Below are 23,468 nucleotides of genomic sequence, written 5' to 3'. Positions count from 1 at the left end.
AGAAAATAATAATGAATTGTTTAGCGTTGTATATAAGCTAATCAACACTTTTAATGGTGGCTATATGCATACACTGACAAACTAGAGCAATATTATATTCAAATTCTGTATTTTAATTTTGTAGAAAATCGACTGCCTAGTGCTTTAAAGATAAAGCTGTGTGACAGGGTGTTAAAAAACTGCATGCCGACCAGTAAACAGTGTGCATAAGTTAACTGTAAGTTGTTTTACCCAGTTGGCTGTGGAAATATGTGTTGTATTTTTATGCCTTTATTAGACACCAACAGCAGAAACCAGGAACTTAACAGTTTATGAATTTCTTATATATTTCTTGTTGAGTTGTAATAGAAACATTTAATTATACTCGAGTCTTTTGCTCTAATACCCTAAATGTTTTTGTGAAGTTGGACCCTTTACACACGTACAAGACACGGGCGTGGTGACAGCATTTCTTTATTTTGACCTCTGGTTTTACTGTGGTTTTACAATGGGACACAGACACTCGTGCTCCGCTGTCACGGCCGCTCTCCTTCACTCCGACTGTCACTATGAACATATAAAGAGTCACAATCACATTCACACCCACGCCACAGTTTTCTTTGGATTTTGAAGGATTTCTGGGATCTGGGATCTACGGTTAATTAGGTGTGCTTGGTACATCTTCTATTTGATCCCCTTTAATTAACTGTCATGAACGTAATTCATTGTTTTCTTTTTCAGTTTATTCATTCCCTTGTTTTTGTTGGAATTTGATAAAAAATAAAAATATATGCATGCCTTTCTCTGCTTTTACTATTTTGACATTCAATCTTTTTTTCTTTATTTGTTTTTCTAAATTTGATTCCCAGAAATCATATTAATATGTCAAAACTTCTCTGCGTGATTCTCCCCACAAAAACTGTTTACTGGAAGGAAGAGAGAACTGATTGAACTTTACCATTTAATGGAAATGTTGCCGTAACTAGAACCAGCAAACAATGAGTTTTTCCAAATATTTTGAGCTGCAGTAGTCAAATGTCGTGCTTGTTTGGCACTGCCACTAAACGAACTACGCTGTTACTTCACTGCAGCTAACAGTTTGAATGGGATGCTTAATCAAGTTCTGTCTTTTTGCTCAGTAGGTAATTATTTAATGATGCAGGCTAATGAGTTAGGCTAAATTAATGAGGAGTGACATCAGATAGGATGAACTGTAAACCTGTAATGGACTCACTAAATAGTAGAGATTACTGGTTAAATTTAAGCAGACACACACACACACACACACACACACACACACACACACACACACACACACACACACACACACACACACACACGTAATAGAAAACCTTTTCTTTCACTTTAGTGTTTTCTGAAGCTCATGCAAAGGGTTTTACCGTTTGTAATGCACATGTACATATATTATGTTACCAGCGTCCCTATGAAACTGGTTAAAACAAACAAGTTGGTTTAAATCTAATCTATCAAACTATTATTTAATAAAATGCTTTTTTTCTGCTGAAGAAATTCTGACCTCACTGTTGTCTCACTAAATTATATCTAAGAAGAGGTGTGTTGCAGAATGGTGCAATACGTCATGCTTCATTACCACTAGATTAACAGGCACATGTGCACATAACACAAATGCAGAGAGTTACACACAAACTACACACATACTTGAACCCATCCATGTGCAAAGGCCTTTAAATAGCAGACATACAAATGCTATTAAGCAAAGTATATAGGAGATAACCGTATACTTATAAAAATGACAGTCTGGTCTGATCATCTTAGTATTTCATAAACTACAAAAATGTGGGAAACTTCTTTTTTATGGTCTAGCCTTTAAGAGCTTCTTTTTTCACTCAGCTGCGCACAGCTGTAAACATGGCAAGGTAAATATGGAATGATGTTGGCAGTGTACCCAGAAGAAACTGAAATGTGAAGAGTAACATTTGCTTTATTTTCCTGGAAATCGTTAGTTAGCGCTTCCTTCCTGACGACCTCTTGAACATCATGAAAAATGTGTCATTTATAATTGCAAAGCCAAAATATTGTATAGTTGAGGGTCCATCATTAGATGCTACTGGCTTAAGGATGAGGGAGTGTGACGGGCTTATGAAAACGTGTGATCGCATATCATTGCTTGCTTAAGCATCTACCTTTGTATTATATATGTATGCAGGCTAAAAACCTAATATTATAAAAGCTCTCAATAAAACATTCATGTTGCATTGCTAAGTGTCGTCTCTTCCACTCATGACGAGGCATCATATAAAAGAACATGATGCAAATCTCTGTAGAAGTCGACATATTCAAGGCTAAAGCCGGTGTTAAAGCAGTAAATAATTCACCCTCCCTCTTTCTCACCCACCTTCCGCCTGTCTTTGCTGCTTAAACATTAGTCAAGGTGAAGTGTTTTCACTGTTATGTTGTTTTATATCAACTTGACAGAGAATAGTTCTCCGTTAAGCGGCATTTCCATCGTGTGCTTGTTTGCCCATTAGCATTCAAAGAGGGTGAAAATGACTTGACCTTCTCTTGGAAGCAGGGAGCCGTGAACGTGAAGTTTTAATTGAGTTCTTGTGTCTTTCCCTTTCTTTTCTCCTTTTCTCATCAGTGCAATATTTGAAAGATCTCATTCCCTAGACTAGTGATCTCTTTATTATGGCACTATGATAGATGAACTTGAAGAAGTTCAAACTATACAAAGGTATTGTCTCATTTCGTTTCTGACATTTCAGATTTAAAAGAATGATATTTAAACTGGTGTCACCACTCTTTAATGTTTGTTTTGTTTGTTTTTCGTCTCGCTCCTTCACCAGTTGTCTGAGCCCACATAGTACATCCTCTATAAAGTGCTATATAGTTACAGAAAATGTGTGACCTGTTACCTTGCACAAGTGTATGTAACTGGTGGCGTTCACACTCTTTAATCTTTGAAGGACTTCCACAAAAGGTTTTTTTGAGTTGAGTTGTAGTTTCTGGGTTTGCCTATCAAATCTGCATCTAACTCTTTGGGTACTTGGGGCGATCGTGGCTCAAGAGTTGGCAGTTGGTCTTGTAATCAGAAGGTTGCCGGTTTGACCCCTGACTCGGACAGTCTCGGTCGTTGTGTCCTTGGGCAAGACACTTCACCCGTTGCCTGCTGGTGGTGGTCAGAGGGCCCGGTGGCCTCTGTCAGTGCGCCCCAGGGTGGCTGTGGGTACAATGTAGCTTGCCATCACCAGTGTGTGAATGGGTGGATGACTGAACGTGTAAAGCACTTTGGAGTCCTTAGGGACTAAGTAAAGCACTATACAAATACAGGCCATTTTACTTAATAGCACATTCTTTTTTGTTGATTAGCTGTGGCTGGAAAACTGTGCAGGTGCATTAAAGGTGCTTTAAATATTCCATAGCTTTTCTTTTAGAGTCATTTCTGGGTCTGTTTGCAAGTGTGCTTTCCTTGTGTGAAGATTAGATTTCAGTGAAACTTAGACTTCCAGATGGCCTTGCATTATCTTAAATTACTTAAATATTTGATCTAGAATTCATAACTGAATCCATGACAACAAGCTGCCTGGTCCCTGAGATATTGAATCAAGTCCAAATCATGTTCCACAGTGGCAATGAGCACGGTCTCCTTAAAAGCTGAATTTGGTATTTGATTTTTGAATTTAGTCTGCACTAAATTGTGCGTCTGCTCTTACTGTGACCAGAAAACTTTTGACCAGGGTGAGTCATTCTAGTGGATCTGGTCTTCATTCGCAAAACGTATTTCCTTTTCTATTTTGAACAGCCAAGGCTTTTTGCTGGGACACCTGCCATGTGGATCATCTTTGTACTATGTCTATATAACTGTTTAAACATAAACCTTGACAGCAGCGGTTACAAGGGGTTGTTGCACATCCTCTTGTTAAATTTATGTGTTTGGCCAGATCTTTTCTTGAATAAAATACCTCTTTTTCTCTGCAGGTCAACACATAATAATAGTAAAGTCAATAGTAAAGAGAACACCAAACCGTAAATGTTTTAAAAGCACTATTTTGATCTGTCATGCTCATTTTCCAAACACAGATATTGAGTGTGAAACTACTATAGATTTGGTGGCTTTGAATGTATGTAGATGTGTTGATTTATCATGTAACTGAGCTGCTTTGTAACAACCAGTAAATACATATAGTGAAGAAACACAGAAGCCAATATTCAAATGGTTTCATTGTAACAGCTCTTCACCTGCATCTTAAGGACAAGGGTCACTCCTGCAAGGATGCCAATGTTGACATTTTGGACAGAGAAGAAAGATGGTTTGAAAGAGGAGTGAAAGAAGACATCTATATCCACTGTGAACGACCAACTGTCTGCCATCTATAATCCAGTTTTGAGATCCCCACTTACATCCTGGGCCTTCTGACCTCATTAAGGCTACGTCCACACTAATGCGTTTTTGTTTAAAAGTGCATTGTTTTCTCTCCGTTTTAGCCTCCCGTCCACACTGAGACGGCGTTTTCACTCATGGAAAATGCAGCGTTTTCAAAACGCTCTCGAAAATGCATACATTTGAAAACGGTGCTTTCGCGTCGCAGTGTGGACAGCAAAAACACTTTCTAAAACGATGACGCATATTAGTCATATGATGCAGTCATGTGACCAATTAAACTAAGATAGCGGAGGGCATTATACAGCAGTTGTTTTGTTTGCTCTCAATTTTGACAGCCCTATTAAAGATTAATATCAGTCTGTACAAGCTCCAGATAGCTTTTCTTCAAATTCTTTAACTCTCACTCGCTTTTGCAACTTTGTACTTTTGTGTTACTCGCAGCAACAACTCCACCTCATTAGTTAGTCTATTTAAAAAACTCTGTGCTTTTCCTCGACATTTTGCCGCGACTTTTGAAAGAGCTGGAAAGTAAATAAGCGGCAGACAGAAATTCGTTTCACGCATGCGCAGTAGTGGAACGTAAGCATTTTCGGACGTTTCAATGTGGACGAGCAACTCTGTGAAAACAACTGAAAACTCTAGTGTGGACGCGAAGCGTTTTCAGAAGAAAACGCCGTTTTCAAATCTAACCAGGCTAGTGTGGACGTAGCCTAAATCACATGATATGATGGGGCTAGGTTTTACAGTGGGTTCACCCAAAACCTTGGCTGATTGTGACCTTTTTCACACCTTGGCTTGTGTGATTAGACAGAGGATCAATAGGGGGTCCATGACACTCCCATAGGGCTCTATGGGAGTTGCTCTTAGAACTGAAGAGTCCAGACGCTTTTCTTTCAAAGCTCTTTAGACTACTATGGCCTGGATGACTGAGAACCTTCACAGACAAAAATAGAAGTAGAAAGTAGAAATCGATGTTTGTCTCATACGTTGTCACTGACAGACAGCTACACACATGCTAAACCGATTGTGACTCTAACACTATTTGTCAGCATTGGTAACTTTTTTCTGTTAGTGTATAGCTGAAGGCCTGAAATGATATGGAGTATGTGTTATTAATAGAAGTTTATTATACTGAATTTACATAAATTATACTTCATAATTAATCTGCCTGCACTGCAGTGACTCACTGCAATGTAATTGTTGTGCAGTTTGGTCTGTGGCTAATAATGAGTCACCTAAAATCAGTTTCTTTTTCATTATGTTCTTGTGTCTGTCTTTGTGTTGTTGTTGTTTTTGCATGTTGTTTCTCTGCTTTTCTAAATCTGATTTTATCTTGAGTGCCAAAATGTGGGACATTTGCTAGATTGTGTCAAAGTTTCGTGATGTGCTGTTTTTTGTTTTGTTTTTTTAGTGTGAACTGAGCATTAAAGTGATTATTTCAGGCAAGTATAATATAAATTTTAGCTCATGCTGCTCACCTCAGTTTCATTTTCTATTTTATTAATGCAGACAAATGAGTCACTGTCTCGTACAAAGTGTTTCTGTATCACAGGCAGTTCCTTGTTGAAACCCAAACAAATCCAGCCCAACGCCCACCTGAACTTCCAGTTCAATCAAAATTCAATTCATTATTTCTGTGCATCATATTGGCAAAGCTGCTAATAATATACTGAACAATATTGTCAAATTATCAAAGCAGCGTTGGTGTGATTGTTGGCTGTGAAGTTCAGCCACCAACTGTCTGACTAAAGTGGCTCTTTTTTCCCTTTCCCGTATTTTGGACTCAAGTCAAGTGCTTTAAATTGAAGTGAGCCTTCAGGGCATAGATTGAGATGTAGCCAGAATTTTAATGCTCCTTTTTCAATTGTTTAGTTTAGGGAGAAGTGCCAGGTTCCCCAGTATCTGTTTCTCTCTCTCTCCCTCTGCCTCTACACAGCTCTTATTACCAGCTTTCTTTTTCTTTCATCTGTCATCCTGTCTCATCTTCCCTCCTCAATCAGCTCTCTTTCTTTCCCCGTGTATTTGGCAAACGCATAAGCATATACGGAGAAAAGCACACTCTCCAACCAGTTGTTGTCATGTGTGTGTTGCAGGAACGTAAGCTCAGCAGGTGAGGAGGCGAGACGAAGGATGAGGGAGTGTGATGGGCTGACAGATGCTCTGCTCTACGTTATCCAGACCTCTCTGGGCAGCAATGAGATCGACAGCAAGGTGCGACTCTGAAAATCTTAGCTTGTGTTTGTAACTTAAATTGTTCATTTTCAGGCTAAATTACAAAGTGTCTCATATCCTCCTTTTATCACAGACAGGCACAAACTGCAGAAATCTTTTTAGCACACAGGAGGAAACAAAACAAATGACTGCACCTCTTTTCACTGCCAGTAGCCACAAGGAAGAAAAGTTTTAGTTTTCAACAAGTGTTCAGCTCATCAATATGAACTCTTTAGGGCAAATTAAAACGCCCAGATTCAAAGTATTGCAACATTTCTACCTGCCAGTTAAGCTCTGCCAGTAGTCAGAGTTGAGTAAGTTTAGGTTCACTTTGCATTTTTCTGTATGAGGCCATGTTCATGTTGGCGTGCAGTGTACGTATGTGTGTTCATGTGGCAGTACGTGTGGGCCAGTCAATACTACTGTACATAAGTGTTGTGGATGGCTGACTTCTCAAGGTCTCCCTGACTCCCAGCCTTTCTAAATAGCTATCCTTAATCACTGTTTAACTGCCCGCCCTTCTCCACTGTTTAACTGCAGTCACCAGAGGAGGACTGCTGCCACCACAGTAACAAAGACTGATTGGCAGAGAAACCACCAAGCGGTCGCTGTTGCAGTAGCGGTACACATTAGCCATGTGCTCATTTGGTACACTGTCTGCCTTTCCCTTTCTCACCTGCTCTGTGCAGACTATGTTTTCCTCCCTATCTGCTTGTTGAGTTGGAACAGTCTTGGCCTGCCATTGAAATACTAAAAAATATATCTATTTATTTTGACTACTTTGGTAAAATTGATCCCATAAGACACAACAGCAGGCACTGTTCAAGTAGCATAACAGGGTCATGTTCGTAAATTTTAAAGTGGCTGGCAGCAAAAGTTGTAAATGTCCTTTGTATTTGTGCATTTTTCACACATTTCGGAGCTTAAAATAAAGTTGAGTGCATGAGTGCAAACATTTACTTAGGGAAACTATAACTGTCAGGAATCGCTGTGCGGCAGGCAGGAGTTGGACCCAAAATGCAGGACTCAGACTCGGGGAGGTGAACTCAAAACACAGCTTTATTTGCTGGGAGAACAAACATACAAACTAGACTAAACTGGGAAACCATAAACTAAGAACACACAGGGAGATCCACACACAGCATGAGGGACGACGTCACGCCGAACAGAGGGAGACGCAGACAGAAATACACAGAGGGTAAACGAGGAAAGTGGGAACACACGGGGAACACAGGTGACACTGATAATCATAACGAGACAGGGCGGGGTGAACTGAACATGACATGTACGGGCGTGAGAGTCACAAAGTAAACAGGAAGTGCACAGAGGTTCAGACAGGAGGAGAGAGAGCACGGGGAAAAACACAGACATAACGGGCTGGGGAAACATGAAACAACCACAAAGGGAGACGAGGGCTCATAAATACACAGGGGACACAGGGGGGGGAGAGAGAGCACGGGGAGAACTTGGACATAATGGGCAGGGGAAACATGGAATAAAACATAAGGAGAGACGAGGGCTCACAGATACACAGAGGGGCACACAGGGGGTAAAAGCCATGAAGGGAAAACACTTAGGGAACAACACAACAGGGCAACTCAGAAAACATGGCCTAAATAAGGAACAAAATACAAACATACAAGAAAACTAAGAACACTGGGCCAACATGGCCCAGGACCATGACAGTACCCCCCCCCCCCCTCAAGGGCTGGCTCCCGACAGCCCAAACCCAAAAAAACAAAAACAGAAAACAACCCACCCAGGGCGGGAGGCGGGGGACCAGGACGGAGGGACCAGAACGGGAAACAAAAACAAACAACAGAAAACACAGGAGCACATGACTATAGTCCAAATAAGGTTCAGGGGGCCGACCCAGAGCCCACAGGCACAAGAGTTCACGGGCCACACGGTCGGGGGGCCGACCAGGCGGGTGGCACAGGTGACAGAGTTGGCCCGGAGGCCGGCCGTGCGGAAGGCAGCGGCGATGGCGAAGGGGGGGACGACGACGGAGCAGTTCAGGGGGCCGACCGCGCGGAAGGCAGCGGCGGCGGCGAAGGAGACGACGGAGCAGTTCAGGGGGCCGACCGCGCGGAAGGCAGCGGCGGCCCTCCAGTCTCAGGCATGCTGGCCATGGCCTGGTGGGCACAGGACCAGACGAGGCAGGACCAGACGAGGCAGGACCAGACGGTGGCGATGCGGGGGCCGGACCAGACGAGGTTGCAGAGGCTGAGGCTGGACCAGGCGGAGCTGCAGAGGCTGAGGCTGGACCAGGCGGAGCACAGGCTGAAGCCGAAGCTGGGCCAGGCGGAGCAGAAGCAGAAGCCAAAGCTGGACCAGAAGCAGAGGCTGAGACCGGACCAGGCGTAGCAGAAGCAGAGGCTGAGACCGGACCAGGCGTAGCAGAAGCACAGGCGGATGCAGCCGGACCAGGCGACGATGAGGCGGTCGCAGGTGGCGGCTGGACAGGCTCCTCGGGCCATCCAGCTGATGCGGCGTGAGGCTGAACGGGCCCCTCGGACCCTCCAGCGGAGACAGGAGGCTGAACGGGCCCCTCGGACCCTCCAGCGGAGACAGGTGGCTGAACGGGCCCCTCGGACCCTCCAGCGGAGACAGGAGGCTGAACGGGCCCCTCGGACCCCCCAGCGGAGACGGGTGGCTGAACGGGCCCCTCGGACCCCCCAGCGGAGACGGGTGGCTGAACGGGCCCCTCGGACCCTCCAGCGGACGTGGCTTGAGGCCGGATGGGCTCCTCGGGCCCTCCAGCCGGAAGAGACGGCTGAAGCAGAAAGCAGTCCGAGGCGGAGAGAAAGCTCACGCCATTCCTAGCAGGCTGCTTCCCAGCCTGTACAGCTGACGTGGAAGGAAGCTGAACGGGCTCCTCGGGCCCTCCAGCAGACGTGGCATGGTGCTGGACGGGCTCCTCGGGCCCTCCAGCTGACGTGGCATGGTGCTGGACGGGCTCCTCGGGCCCTCCAGCTGACGTGGCTTGGTGCCGGACGGGCTCCTCGGGCCCCCCAGCTGACGAAGCAGAAGGCTGGACGGGCTCCTCGGGCCCCCCAGCAAAAACAGTTTCAGAACCAGCAGGCCCGGGGACCTCTGGAAAACACGGAACAGAACCAGCAGGCCCGGGGACCTCTGGAAAACGCAGAGCAGGACCAGCAGGCGCACGGGCCTCTGGCAGCGTTGATGCTGACTGGGGCTGAGCAACACATAGGTTAGGCTCAGGAGGCAACAGTTGGGTGCAGTCCTCGGCTGACTCCTTAGCCCCCAGGGGTCCAGAGTCAACTGCGGGTTGAAACTCGGACTCTGGGGAGGCCCTGGAGGTAGTAAATGTCTCTAATCGGGCCAGCTTTCGAGGGACGAAAACAGTCCTGTTGAGCATGTTTTCCTGCTTAATATGAGTGAGAAAAGTTGGCTGCTCAGCAGGAGACTGGGTTGAGAAAGACTGAAGTGACCGTTGTGGTGAGAATGAAACTAGTGAAGGAGCAGATGATTGAGCTGCAGGTAACGGAGTAGCTAACTGGGCAGCTGACTGAGCTGAGGGCAGCTGAACAGCGAGCTGGGCTGCTGAATGGGCTAACGGTTGAGGAGGTGTTTGTAGTGAGCGTGATGCAGGGGGTGGTATAGGCTCCCCTGAGCCTCTAGGGCTCGGTTTAACTAGCTGAACGAGTTCAGAAGAAACAGTTCTGCTTAGGCTTCTCTGCTCTAAGAGAACAGGGCAGAAACAGCCCGTTAAGTCCCCCTCCCCACTCTTGGGTTGCGAACCCACAGCGTCATTCATAGATTCAGCAGTACATGTCAAAACTGAATTCAAACTGTCCGGGGTTAACTCTGTATCGACAGAAGAGTTCTTAGCAGGCTCCAACAGAGGGTGCACAATCAGAGTTTTGCCCATGCATTCTGATTCTTCAGCGGAAAAAGCATCAACATAATTAGTCAGGGAGTCTTTTCTTTCTACGGGGCCGGGGTGAATGTCCATGGAACAAACCGCCTTCACCTCACTACTCTTAGCCGTGAGAAGAAAACAGTTCCCATTACTATTTGCAGGTGAAGCAATAGGGGTACAAGCAATAGGGGTACAGTCAACATCACTCACCATTGCCTGCTGTTCTGACGAGTGATTGGGCTCCGGTTGTAGTGAGGAATGACGGCGGTGGCGCCGCTTCCTCCTGGCGGCAGGGGCTGAGGCGACAGGAGAAACTGGTGACGATGGAGAAAAGACGTCCTCGTCCTGCGACCACATCGCCGCCAAGCAGGAGGCAGGTGAATTAAGCCCTGAGCGGCAAGAAGTGGAGCTCTGTGGCCGCGGTGCAGAAACGCCTTTCCCCTGTTGCAATTGCTGCTGTACGGCGGCCGACTCCGCGGAGAGCTCCTTGTGTTGCGGCCGATGCCGATGCGGCGGCTTCGGCGAAGAATACTGGGCGCGGACAAAGGCTGCAAGCTCCCGAGCCTGTAGCACCTCCTGGGCTTCATGCAGCTGGTCCATGAAGCCCATAAATCCCTTTAGTGTGCGCAAATGAGGATTCCCCTCCAGGATCGCTTCTATAGCGTTAATCCCAACTGCCATGGTCTTAGCGTCCTTAGTGAGGGAAACCCGCTCGATCAGGCGGTGGATGCGGGAGAGGTCATGTTCCCGGGATGAATCCGCTGGGTCCATGTTGTGGTGACGTCGTACTGTCAGGAAACGCTGTGCGGCAGGCAGGAGTTGGACCCAAAATGCAGGACTCACAGACTCGGGGAGGTGAACTCAAAACACAGCTTTATTTGCTGGGAGAACAAACATACAAACTAGACTAAACTGGGAAACCATAAACTAAGAACACACAGGGAGATCCACACACAGCATGAGGGACGACGTCACGCCGAACAGAGGGAGACGCAGACAGAAATACACAGAGGGTAAACGAGGAAAGTGGGAACACACGGGGAACACAGGTGACACTGATAATCATAACGAGACAGGGCGGGGTGAACTGAACATGACATGTACGGGCGTGAGAGTCACAAAGTAAACAGGAAGTGCACAGAGGTTCAGACAGGAGGAGAGAGAGCACGGGGAAAAACACAGACATAACGGGCTGGGGAAACATGAAACAACCACAAAGGGAGACGAGGGCTCATAAATACACAGGACACACAGGGGGGGGAGAGAGAGCACGGGGAGAACTTGGACATAATGGGCAGGGGAAACATGGAATAAAACATAAGGAGAGACGAGGGCTCACAGATACACAGAGGGGCACACAGGGGGTAAAAGCCATGAAGGGAAAACACTTAGGGAACAACACAACAGGGCAACTCAGAAAACATGGCCTAAATAAGGAACAAAATACAAACATACAAGAAAACTAAGAACACTGGGCCAACATGGCCCAGGACCATGACAATAACCCCTTTAAAACAGTATTATCCATTAAACACAACTGACTGTGCCTATTTTATCTGCAGCAGCTACAACCAAACATGTCTAGTACCTACAGTGGGTGAACTTGCTGTAGAGGAATTTTGGTTCACTTTTCTTTGCAGAATTGTTTAAATTACACGTCACACAGAGCTTCTTTCAAGCATGGACTGTAGAGTTAAATTCCTGCTAAGGCATTTAAATAAGATTCAACTTTAACCAGGCCATTTTAAAACCTCTGCTTTGGATTATTGTCTTGCTACATTGACCAAATTTCTCTCGAGCTTCAGATAATAGGCCGGTGACCTTACACGTTCATTTACATATTTATTCTCCAAAGAGTAGAATTTGCAGTTACATAATCAAGTTACTACTTCAGAGTATGTATTTTTAAACTTATAAATAATTTAATCACGATGCACTCTGTTTGCTCACGATGTCCTTGTGCTTTAATAAACCTTTTTTGAACATCTGCAAATATTTGGTGACAAACACAGATAATACAGTAAAGGGGGCGTGAGAATAAGCAGATATAGATATGGTTGTATGGGACTGTTGAAGTCAAAACTGTAAATTTACATTTTATAAACCATTAATAATGAGGAATTTCATCAAATATAAAAGATAATAATATGCAATTATGATCGATGCTGCACAGTAGGACCATGCATGTAACTGAAGAACCCACATATACAAAAAACATATTGTTGATTAAGGTATTGCTTCAAGGTGACTCTGTTATTGTGTTTGTATTGATGGGTGATCAGTGTCTCTTATTTACTAGAATAATATGAATGAAAGTGGATGAAATGAAAATAATTAATAAAGGTGCACAGTGTCTTTCCTAACCTGTCCCTGTTGCAACACTGTTGCCGGGGTAAATAACTGTGCCGTTCAGACAACACTGTAAGAGTAAGTCTTTTTCTTTAAGACCGGAACGATGTCAGCTATCTTAGGCAGCTTGATAACATCTCATAACGTAAGTCTTTGGACACTATGAATGGGTTCTCTTATTGAGCAATTGTCCAACCAATGGCCTGCACAGAATCTACAGTTACTATGACTAAATAAAACGAAGCTATTGTCTCTTCACTTTTAAAACAATTTACCATTTACATATAGAAAAAAAAAAACTGTTGTTATCACCAATCATTTAAACATGACTAATAATGCTGAATCCCCAAATGTCTTTTGACTTCCATTAAAATGTTAATATTTCAACTTTCTGTTACTAAAGATAGAAAATCAGAGCACAATGTAATATAGCTTGTTATTGTTTTTAACTACAAACTCTGTGGTTCGGTAGATATGCCTTTACTGATCTTAGTTATGGATTCACAGTGATGTGATGGTGTAATAAATATACCATCACATAATCCATGTCACCACAGCACTGCTGAAATGCAGGCGCGTGTTCTTATAACTTAGCTTTGAATTACTACAACGTACAGCACAATAGTTAAAGAAAGCTGATTTGGGCAAGGATAGAGCCAACACATTACCTTTAGTTAACATCAAACATTAACACTGAATGCTATATTTCTGGAGGTTTTGACCTCCTGTGAATGATTAAAAATTGATTTTTAATGTTTTATATTGTGCCTGTGTAATAGGTTTTCTGTTTTTTTGCCCTCTGTGCAACACTTTGTTAAAGCTATAGGTGTTGATTCTATTTGAACTGTTTCAACATGGCCTTCTGCTCGTGACGTGTTCAATAACTGTGGACAGAGAAACATTAGATCTGAGGAGTGGCCACTATAGATATATCATGTGACATAGCTTAAGCACTAAAGAAAATCTCTAGATTACTGCCATTCTGCTCTACACAAGGCACAGAAGCAATTAAGTTTTAAGGACATTTAATCAGGTTTCCCACTATACAATAGCACACTGCCAGGAGTCAATTAACTTAGCAGACACACTAATTGAAATTGATGGTGCAAGACTGAATAGACTAGACCCATCATTCTACATACACAGCCAATATAATGCTAATATATAATATTGAGATTTAACAGCCTACATTTAGTGTGTCTCATTGCATAGGGAAGCTTACTGGATGGCTGTTATGTGTGGACTTCCAGCTTCTAAGACTCTAGGCTGGAAAGTGCATAAAGGTCATAAATACAAGAACAATGAATTCTAGCTTTGGTGTTACAAAAGTTTCCTGTCACAGTTTGGAGTGCATAACTTCTGTGTTCCTGAGAGAACCGTAAATCCCACCCAGGTGTAGAGGTGCTGATCTGTAACTGGCCCTGACCTCTGACCTTCCTGCTTTGACAAGACATATAACAGAATCCGTTTACCTGTCAACTTAATTTCCCTGCACAGTGCACCTAGAAACAAAAGGGTACGGAAGAAATGTGAAATAATAGATCGAAATCCAAAATGTCACAGCAAATTGTAAATAAAGTGTAACTTCTCCTACATCGCTCCATAATAACGTGAGAATAGAATTTCAAATATGACTGCAGCTCACTGGAGTGAGACATTGTTTTGTTTGCAGCATCTCTTGAGGGTGTTCAATTACACTCCTTAGTTGTTTTTGTCTAAACCAACAGTCAGACTGAGTGAAGATTGATGATTTGTCTTTGTTAATTTCCACTCTGTTGACTTGATGTCTCCCCTTTGTCAGCGACGCACACGTATGCAAGTGCACACAATCAGTTAAAGAAACAAAACAGAACACACACACTTAAGAAGAGACAATATACACTATTAGAGAATCGGCTTTCCTTCAGACTCAAGAGTACACGCATGTTCTCTGGCTACTGGGTGAGCCTCGAAACTTCATGTTTAATGGGGTGTGATATAATATATTGGGTTTGTCATTTTTCCTCATTTACCTGAGTTTCTGCTAATCTCATTTCAAAGTCAGAGCTAACAATATGCTTCATCTCTCCCATCTCGCTCTGTTCGCAGACTGTGGAGAACTGTGTTTGCATCCTGAGGAACCTGTCATACCGACTGGCTGCTGAGACATCTCATGGTCAGCAAGGGGGGTTGGAAGAGCTGGATGGCCTGCTTTGTGATGCCAATGGTCGCGATGGAGAGAGCTCCGGTTGCTGGGGCAAGAAGAAGAAGAAAAAGAAGGGAGCTGACCAGGTAAAGACACAGAAAATAGGAGCTAATCAGATGATGTGAGCAAGTTAAAAAAGTTTTTTTTTTAAATAAATTGAATGTCTGAAACCTGCCACACATCCCTTTCAGCAGGGATCTGCAGTTAAATGCAGATCAGTTTCTCTTCAAGGTTATCTGAAAAGCATTGGTTTCTTTTCAAATTAACTGGCTTGTGTGAGGTATTTCTGCTCTTTAACTTTATATATAATTGAGTCTTTGTGACCTCAACTTTCCTTTAAAGGCTTCAACACTCAGCTTCTCTTAATTTCCTAAATACCTAAACACAGACACAGGCCTAAAGTATGCAAACACAGACCTTACTTACATCTTTCAGAGCTAACCGGATGGACCAGAAGTGAATTTGAGGCCCAAACCAAACTAAATATCAAGAATATGTCTCTATTTTATTTGTTGCTGACCACTGATGATCCATTCAATGCTCTGGCAAAGCTGGGTTTAAATGAAATGAAAATATTAGTAAACTAAATTTGAAAAGAATTTGAGGCCAAATTTCAACCATCAAAGCAAAGCAGTCAGTACTGCCAGGAGGGAATACACACTGATGAATAGAGGGATAGATAATGGGAAGTAGCAAAAGGTCAAACCCCAGAGGTATACACTATAAAACCCTATGAAAATGAAGCAGGGATAGTAGTTAGTGGGAGGCTGACAGACTGAGAAAGTCTAGAGTTGAAGCCAAGAGAGAGAGATAGAGAAAACAAGTTAAGATCGGAAGATCAGGGAGCCTGAACTTGACCGAAACAATCCTAATGAACTACTGGAAAATGTTTTCCTGGAATTGTTGATATTTTGTGTAATTGGCATTTTTTTTAGGTATTTAGCAGTCTGACTATATGACTTCATTTTTAATGTATTTTAAATAACTGATATATAAAAGGCACACCTGATTTAATTGTGCTAAGGGTTTCTCCTATTGTATTGCTGCTCTGCTTTCAGGGTTTCTGATGTATTTGAATTGATATTGTAGTGCAGGTCTGACCACTTGTACTGCAGGATTAGCACGGACCTCAAACTTTCTCAAAAAAGCAAATATGTTCAAGCCTGTAGACAAGGCAGCGGGCCAGCATGCTTGTTATTCCTTGATGTTCACAGGGTTTTTGCACTGTGAATTTTTCCCCCAGGGGGAAGGCTGTGATCGAGGAGTTCTTCTTCAACATCCAAAAGTTGGAGAAAAGTTGGCACAGATGTTTTTGGACACACTAACACATTCTTTTTTCTTCATTCATCTTATTCACCGAACCCTCTATTCCCCCACAAATCACTCCTCTTCTCCAAAGTAAAACTTAAGTTGAAGATAAAACATTTTCACACAGTGGAGGAGATCCAGCTTGCATCAGAGATGCAAATAAGCAAATACTCAAAACAGGAAGTCCAAGATGAAAAGGTTAATAACACCATACTGAAGTAAATGTATTTTAAAATGCTATTTTAGGGCGTTTAGCAACATATATGTGTGTTAAATATGTAGAATGGCTATTGTGAATCATCTGATGCTCCTTTGTGTAGTGCTTTAATCTGCGCTTTGAGTTTTATGATTTCTTATCGAATCTGTACATAGATAAAAACAGATAGTGACACTCAGTTGCACACAAACACACACATGCCACAGTGCTTCTTTCAAGATATACACTAGCTTGGTTTACCTTGAGACAAGAAGAGGAGACGATGCAGTAGAGCGAAACCGAGGAGGTTGATAGGGAGAGGAAAAACTGAGAACTGGAAAGAGCGGGACGGAAGCAGAATAAGAAATTAGGAAAAAGGGTCAAGCATGCAAGAAAGAGACAGAGAAATCAGGAGAGAGAGGCAGAGAGAGAGAAGAAGAATTAGAAGGAGGAAAAATCAGGGAAAGATATAAATGACATGCAAGAGAGAATTAAGAGGAAGAGAAAACGAGAGAGAAAGATGCTGGTGTATGCCTACATGAAAAAGGTGTGGGTATGTCAGCCAACAAAGAAGTTCAGACATCAAGAAAGGCTCCTCTGTAATGAAAAAAGACAAAGATGAAGTGAGAGCTAGCTGTAAAGCTTTATGTTTATTGCTCAAAGCAAATGTAGCAGTGAGACATTCTCTCATAGTGTCTTCTCCTTCTGCAGCTCTCACTGTCGTTTCAGATCATGCATCTCCCTTCTATCTAAGCCCTTCAACACCTTTATCGCTATTCATCCATCCATCACGATTCTTAAGCTGACAAGGAGTGATTTACTCAGTGTCTCGGTAATTTTTCTAATAGGTCAGGGTGTACCAGGGGCAGTGCATTTCGCTTTTCTCGTGTGAATTCAGTCACTCCGACATAAAAAATGTGTTTAGATACAAAAGCAAGTTCATTCAGATTTCTTATGCAGGTTTTTATAGAATCACTGTAAGCTTTACATGGAAGAACAGAAAAAGGAACATCCTACGATTTCACAGTCACTTATTTCTCCTAGAATTGGTGAAAAATGTCATTAAAATGTTCAACCACACTGAAGTGGTGCTATTTTTTGGTTTTAAATAAAGTAAAAAGTTTCCTAAAGGGTAAAACAAAATGTGATTGTGAGAATGGAGTTAACGGTTTCCTTAAAGTATTTCTTCATGAATATAAATGAACATAAAAAAAGCTATTTCACTCTGTCTCATCTCTCACAGTGGGATGGCGTGGGCCCCTTTCCCGACACGGCGGAGCCCCCCAAAGGAGTTCAGATGCTGTGGCACCCCACCATCGTCAAGCCCTACCTCACCCTGCTGTCTGAATGCTCCAATCCTGACACTCTAGAGGGTGCAGCTGGGGCTCTGCAGAACCTGGCTGCAGGCAGCTGGAAGGTAATGCTAGATTTGAGATGCTTTTCAAAATTGTTTGCCTTGTTATATTATATTTGTCAAATATAAATTGTCGAATTATACAACCACAGATGAGTATACAACTGCAAGTGCAGATATGTTTAGCTTGTCCTAACACACAGTGGCTGTGCAGTGAATGCAGAGACACACTTTACTAATTGTACACAGGTCTTGTGCTCTGAAAAAACATAGATAAATGTGCACATTCACATTATATGTTGGTCAAAATACTTAAGTATGCATGTATAAGCTGAACGTGTGCAAGTAAACTGTGTGAATATGCATGCCTGGTGCCAAGAGCTTCATTGTACACAGTCAAATGCAGCAAAACCTATGAAAAGTCTTCTGCCTCCATAACCACATAGGTTAAAAAAAAGGTAATTTTCTTTTGAATTAATAATCTTTTTGCTCACTGCAGCATCCTGCTGACTTTAAAATATTTTGAGTTCGGTCTCGTGTTTTTATGTCTTCTATGTAATGCAGTATTGCACGTTGCTCAGTAGGAATGTAATTACTTTAATAATGTAAAAGCTCCAAACCTGTACACACAGGGAGTAGAGCCAGGGTTCAACAACAGGCAACCAACGGAGGCAGCTAAATGGTAATAATGTATGAGTCATGTCATATTGGAGAGCACTGGTGGGGGCAGCTGTAGCCTTGAGGGAGGTTTATATAAGGGTAAAAGGCAGAAAGTGTGTGGGTATAATCTTAGCTTGACCTTAATAAAATAAAATAAAAATAAAAATAAAAACTGCGCCAGACATTGTTGGTCATAAATAGACTATGTGAGAAACTTAATGGAAGTATTTATTTGATCCAAAAAATGCAGTTTATGAAAATATGAACTCAAGAGGGAGTGACAGACAGGGGAGACACTGTGAGAGTATGCTTCAGTGGACCTGTAGATGTGTATGGGATGTGTTTGTAACTCATTTTGAATTGGTATTTCCATCGACAGTAGAGTAGACAGACAGTCGGAGCATGACAGGTATAGAAGAGGGGGTCTCTAGAATAATCAAGGGTGGAGGAGGAGAAGGAAATGATGGGGGTGGGTTGTCTTAAGGGAATCACACGTTTGAAACTCAGCACAAAAAGTAAGGAAACTTGAATTTGGTAGATTTTTCTTTGTTGTAACAATGCTTCTTGGCAATAAATCTTATACTATTGGAAAGCCAGTGTATTTCCCCTTATATGGTGCCACTTTGTAAGGAAAATCCGGTTGAAAATCCGAGTTGATGTTATTGACTCTTTGTTTTGAGCTTGTGGTACCCAGGTGCTGACAAACAGGTGCCTGATTGTCAGCACCTGTGAACAAGGACACTGCTACAGCGGTCAGTTGGTGTCTGCTCTAAGCACTCCACATTTGACTGATCTGGATGGGACCTGTGCCATAGGGCAGCTTCAAGTGAGGCCTAGCGCCATCTTCAAGTTAGGCCAAGTTCCATATAACAGGGAATTTTGGAGACAGGCCGTGAAGTTGGTGTCTCAAGAAAAGAACACCACAAGAAGACTGTTTCCTCACCCCGTCAGCACATAAGCAGTCTTCTACAGATTTGTAGTCTTGTCTCTCAGGACCATTTGGTTGACAGCTCTCTACCCAGACTATCTGGAACAGACTGCACACTGCCAATCTCTGGTCTCATAGGGTTGCCAGAAGGCCTGCAATGACTGCCCTTCATTGCACTGGTTTAGGGAACATGTGCTGACATCAGTGCATGTTGCTAACACCTGAACATGTGGGTGAATTTTATGTTCAGTGATCAGTCAGGATTCTTCCTACAACAGTTGGATTGTAGGGTCAAAGTGCAGAGAAGATATCGCTGCAGTCTGGGACTGAACTCTTCCAAGAATACCCTCGACGATCGCCCCCACAGAGTGTGGTTTATAAGAGACTACCTCCAGAATTTGGGAGTGGAGATGAAGGAATGGCCTGCCTCCAGTCCTGACCTCAACCCCACTGAATACTCATGTGATCAGCTTTTGCTCACCGTTCATGCCAGAGTGACCAACACAGCCACGCTGGATGACTTGCAACAAATGCTGTTTGAAGAATGGGAGGCCATCCCACAATAGTGTGTAACCAAACTGGTGACCAGCATGAGTTTGAGGTGCAAGGCTGTTATGGCTCTGTGTGGTTCTTCCACGTGCTAGTCTGTTGTTAAGTGAATACATTATTAAATTTCCAATGTGTCGTGTTTATTCATCCTTTAATCATTCAATACAGGAAATCCAGGAAAGTGTCAATAGCAGAGTAAAATGTTTTAAGCAGAAAAGACTGCAAATTTTTCATGGGTGCAACCCACACGCTCAACTCTACTGCTCAACCCACAAATGCATTTTTCTTACAAATGTGGCACCATTTAAGGGAGAATAAACAAGCTTTCCAACAGTGTAAGACTTATTGCCAAGAAGCACTCTTAGAACAAAGAAATAATCAACCAAACACAAATTTTCATAACTTTTTGTGTTGCGTTTATATTACAAGAGCCTAACTGTATGAACGTGTGTGTGTGTGTGTGTGTGTGTGTGTGTGTGTGTGTGTGTGTGTGTGTGTGTGTGTGTGTGTGTGTGTGTGTGTGTGTGTGTGTACATGCATGTATTGTTCTGTTTTCTCCTGTTGTGTTTTTAACTTCATTGTCAGTATTTTTATAATTAAATTAGAGCTGCTATCAGTTTGTGAAGAATTAGTGTTGGCACACTAAACTCTGCCCACGTAAGTCTTACCAAAGATCATTTCAATCCAAGGGTAAAATATTTCCTAAAATGATCATATGAAGAAACACCGTTTGTAAACAGAACTGTGTTTTAACCTTTACATGCTGTGGAAAGATCAATTATAAAAGTGACAGAAACTTTCAGCCTCACACTTCAACCACTTCTACCGATTCTTGGGCATTTCAGTACCTCCCCAATTGTCTGCAATTGACCCATAAGGCAGATGCATTTGAGCTGTTCAGGGTTGAGTGGCCCATTTGAGGGTACCTTGATAGTTGTTGAGGGAAGATAGAGAGGTCTCCAGGCTTAAAACTCCTCTGGTTGGTTCATATAATTCTCCCTCTCACAGTATATTACTTGTGACACAGCGTAATGCGTCAGTTGCTGAATATAACATCTCCCATTTGACCACTGAGCTCTTTCTGCCTCTTTCCTTTTTTTTCCTACACTAACCACTTTACTCAAAGGAAATCTATGGGGTGTAAACAATTTCATATAAAGCACCCATGACAATTTTATTAAGCAAAACACTGTTATCCTAATTTCACATTGCAGTCTCTTTTTTTGTTGTTTTTTTAACATGGTACTAATTAATTGTTATTTTGTTGGTGTTCTTCTGTTTAACTTTTATTTAAAATCCTCCTGTGCAAGATTAAATGTAAATATACTCCTTCTTTATGGTCGTTGGACGTTAACACTGTGAACACTGTTAACACTAACTCTTTCCACTTGTGTTTTCTTGTCAGTGGTCAGTGTACATCCGTGCTGCTGTCCGTAAGGAGAAAGGCCTTCCCATCCTAGTGGAATTATTGAGGATAGACAATGACAAAGTCGTGTGCGCTGTCGCCACTGCTCTCAGAAATATGGCTTTGGACATCAGGAACAAGGAGCTCATTGGTGAGTACTGATAAAAACTTATCCAAGGGGTGTGGTGAGGCACCAATGAATTTGTCACTGGTTTTTTTAATCTTACAAACGTTGGATGCATGTCATTAATTTAATCTCAAATGATATTCTGGTCTGTTCTGGCTCACCTTGTGTAGTTAATGATGAAAATTAAATTTGCAATTAAGTGTGTATAATGAGTGAAAATTTGAACTTTTCAACTGTCGCTTAATAAGCGCATCATGTTTGGAAGTGTCCTGCCTACGGAGATCATATACTAACCCCGTGTTTGCCTACTGGTGGTGGTCAGAGGGCCCGGTGGCGCCTGTGTCCGGCAGCCTCGCCTCTGTCAGCGCGCCCCAGGGCAGCTGTGGCTACAATGTAGCTTGCTATCGCCAGTGTGTGAATGTGTGTGTGAATGGGTGAATGACTGAATGTAGTGTAAAGCGCTTTGGGGTCCTATGGACTAGAAAAGCGCTATACAAATGCAGGCCATTTACCATTTACCATATAAAACATATAAGAGGTTGGCTTGTTCTGCTATGTAAGTCGGAGAGCAAAATTGCAGTTTTTTTCTAAATGATTAAAATAGTTATTTAACTGAAGCGAAGGTGTGTTTGTTGGTGTGAGAAAATTAGACTAAGAAATAAAGTGCAGTAAAATAAAGGGGTAGTTGATATGTATTTGAAAGAGATGGGCTGAAGAGAGGGAGAGAGCAGAAGAGACAAGCAGATCAAAGGCTTGCTTTTGGCTTTGAAAAGTACACAGTGGTAATGAGTGAGCCTCAGTCAATCTGGTAGCATCAACACATCTAGGTAGTAGAGATCACTTCTTAACCTGACGCATTAAGACACTATTGTGTGTGTGTGTGTGTGTGTGTGTGTGTGTGTGTGCGTGCGTGCGTGCGTGCGCCATGCCACGCGTGAACATAAAAGCATATAAATGCATTTGTTTGATATCACTTCTCCTCCTCTACTATCTTGGGTAATCTTAGCTTCCTAATGGGCTCGGTGGTTCCTATAGCAACCCCGCTACCCTCAGTTTCAGATGAGGGGTCTCTTCGCTTGCCTCTGTGGTTTTGCAGAGTGTTGTTAGAACAATGGGGAATGCCACCGGCAAAGCTCAATACGCCCCCTACTGTGACGGTCTGGCTGGCACACAACGGGGGATTACAGATAATTGAAGCCTTAGCATAGAGACATCTGAATGGGTTTGAATGATTTTTGTTTTATTTTGTTGCTGTTGTTTATTCAATACACCTACAAATGTATCATTAGGGAATTGGATAGCAGTGACCTTACAGCTACATTAATTTGTATCCCTGTGAAAAACAATCCAAGGCCTTTGCATGTCGCTCTTTTTTCAGCCTTTTTTGTTGCTCTCCACCTATAGCAGTAATTCCAGACACTAGCTATCCATTTCCATCAGCTTATCCAGCGTCGCTGGGGGATGGAGCCTGCCCCAGCTGTCATAGGGCAAGAGGCAGGTTACACCCGGGACAAGTCATCAGTCTATTTATTGCAGGGCTAACAGAGAGGGATGGACAACCTCTGACGCTCACATTCACACCTTCACTCCAATTTAGGATCAACAGTTACCCTAACACGCATGTTTTGGACTGTGTGAAGAGGCTGGGGTACCACTACAGGCAGGGAGAACATGCAAACAGAAAGGCCACATCCAGCCAGTGAATTTGAACCCAGGACCCACTTGCTCTCAGACAACAGTTCAACACTGTAACCCAATTAAAAATACAAAGTATAAAATAGAGTGCAAATAAATTAAACCTTAATTTTTTGTTGAATACTTTAACAAAATGTTTTAATGGGTGTCAGGTCTAAGCTTCAAGCATGCTGGAGTACACACCCTGGACCAGTCGCCAGCCTGTCATTGGCAATTTAAAATCACCAATTGACCTACCACCCCTAACTGCATGTCTTTGGACTGTGGAAG

General features: G+C 42.9%; 1 protein-coding gene across 2 annotated transcripts in view; it reads left to right on the top strand.

The window, feature by feature from the left end:
• ctnnd2a (catenin (cadherin-associated protein), delta 2a) overlaps nt 1–23,468 on the top strand; it is a 239,891-nt gene that overhangs the window by 181,019 nt on the left and 35,404 nt on the right. For both annotated transcript variants that reach the window (XM_085362997.1, XM_085362996.1), the window contains exons 15-18: nt 6,439–6,556; nt 14,880–15,062; nt 17,724–17,897; nt 21,377–21,527. In XM_085362997.1, the coding sequence (XP_085219123.1) occupies nt 6,439–6,556; nt 14,880–15,062; nt 17,724–17,897; nt 21,377–21,527 (626 nt within the window). The remainder of the gene's footprint in view (nt 1–6,438; nt 6,557–14,879; nt 15,063–17,723; nt 17,898–21,376; nt 21,528–23,468) is intronic.

Source organism: Diplotaxodon limnothrissa, linkage group LG9 (assembly GCF_057381915.1).
Source record: "Diplotaxodon limnothrissa isolate DT_005_m linkage group LG9, D_limnothrissa_male_GT1.1, whole genome shotgun sequence".
Lineage (NCBI taxonomy): Eukaryota > Metazoa > Chordata > Actinopteri > Cichliformes > Cichlidae > Diplotaxodon > Diplotaxodon limnothrissa.
Note: the sequence above shows the minus strand (reverse complement) of the source record. Positions and strands in the feature narration are given on the sequence as shown.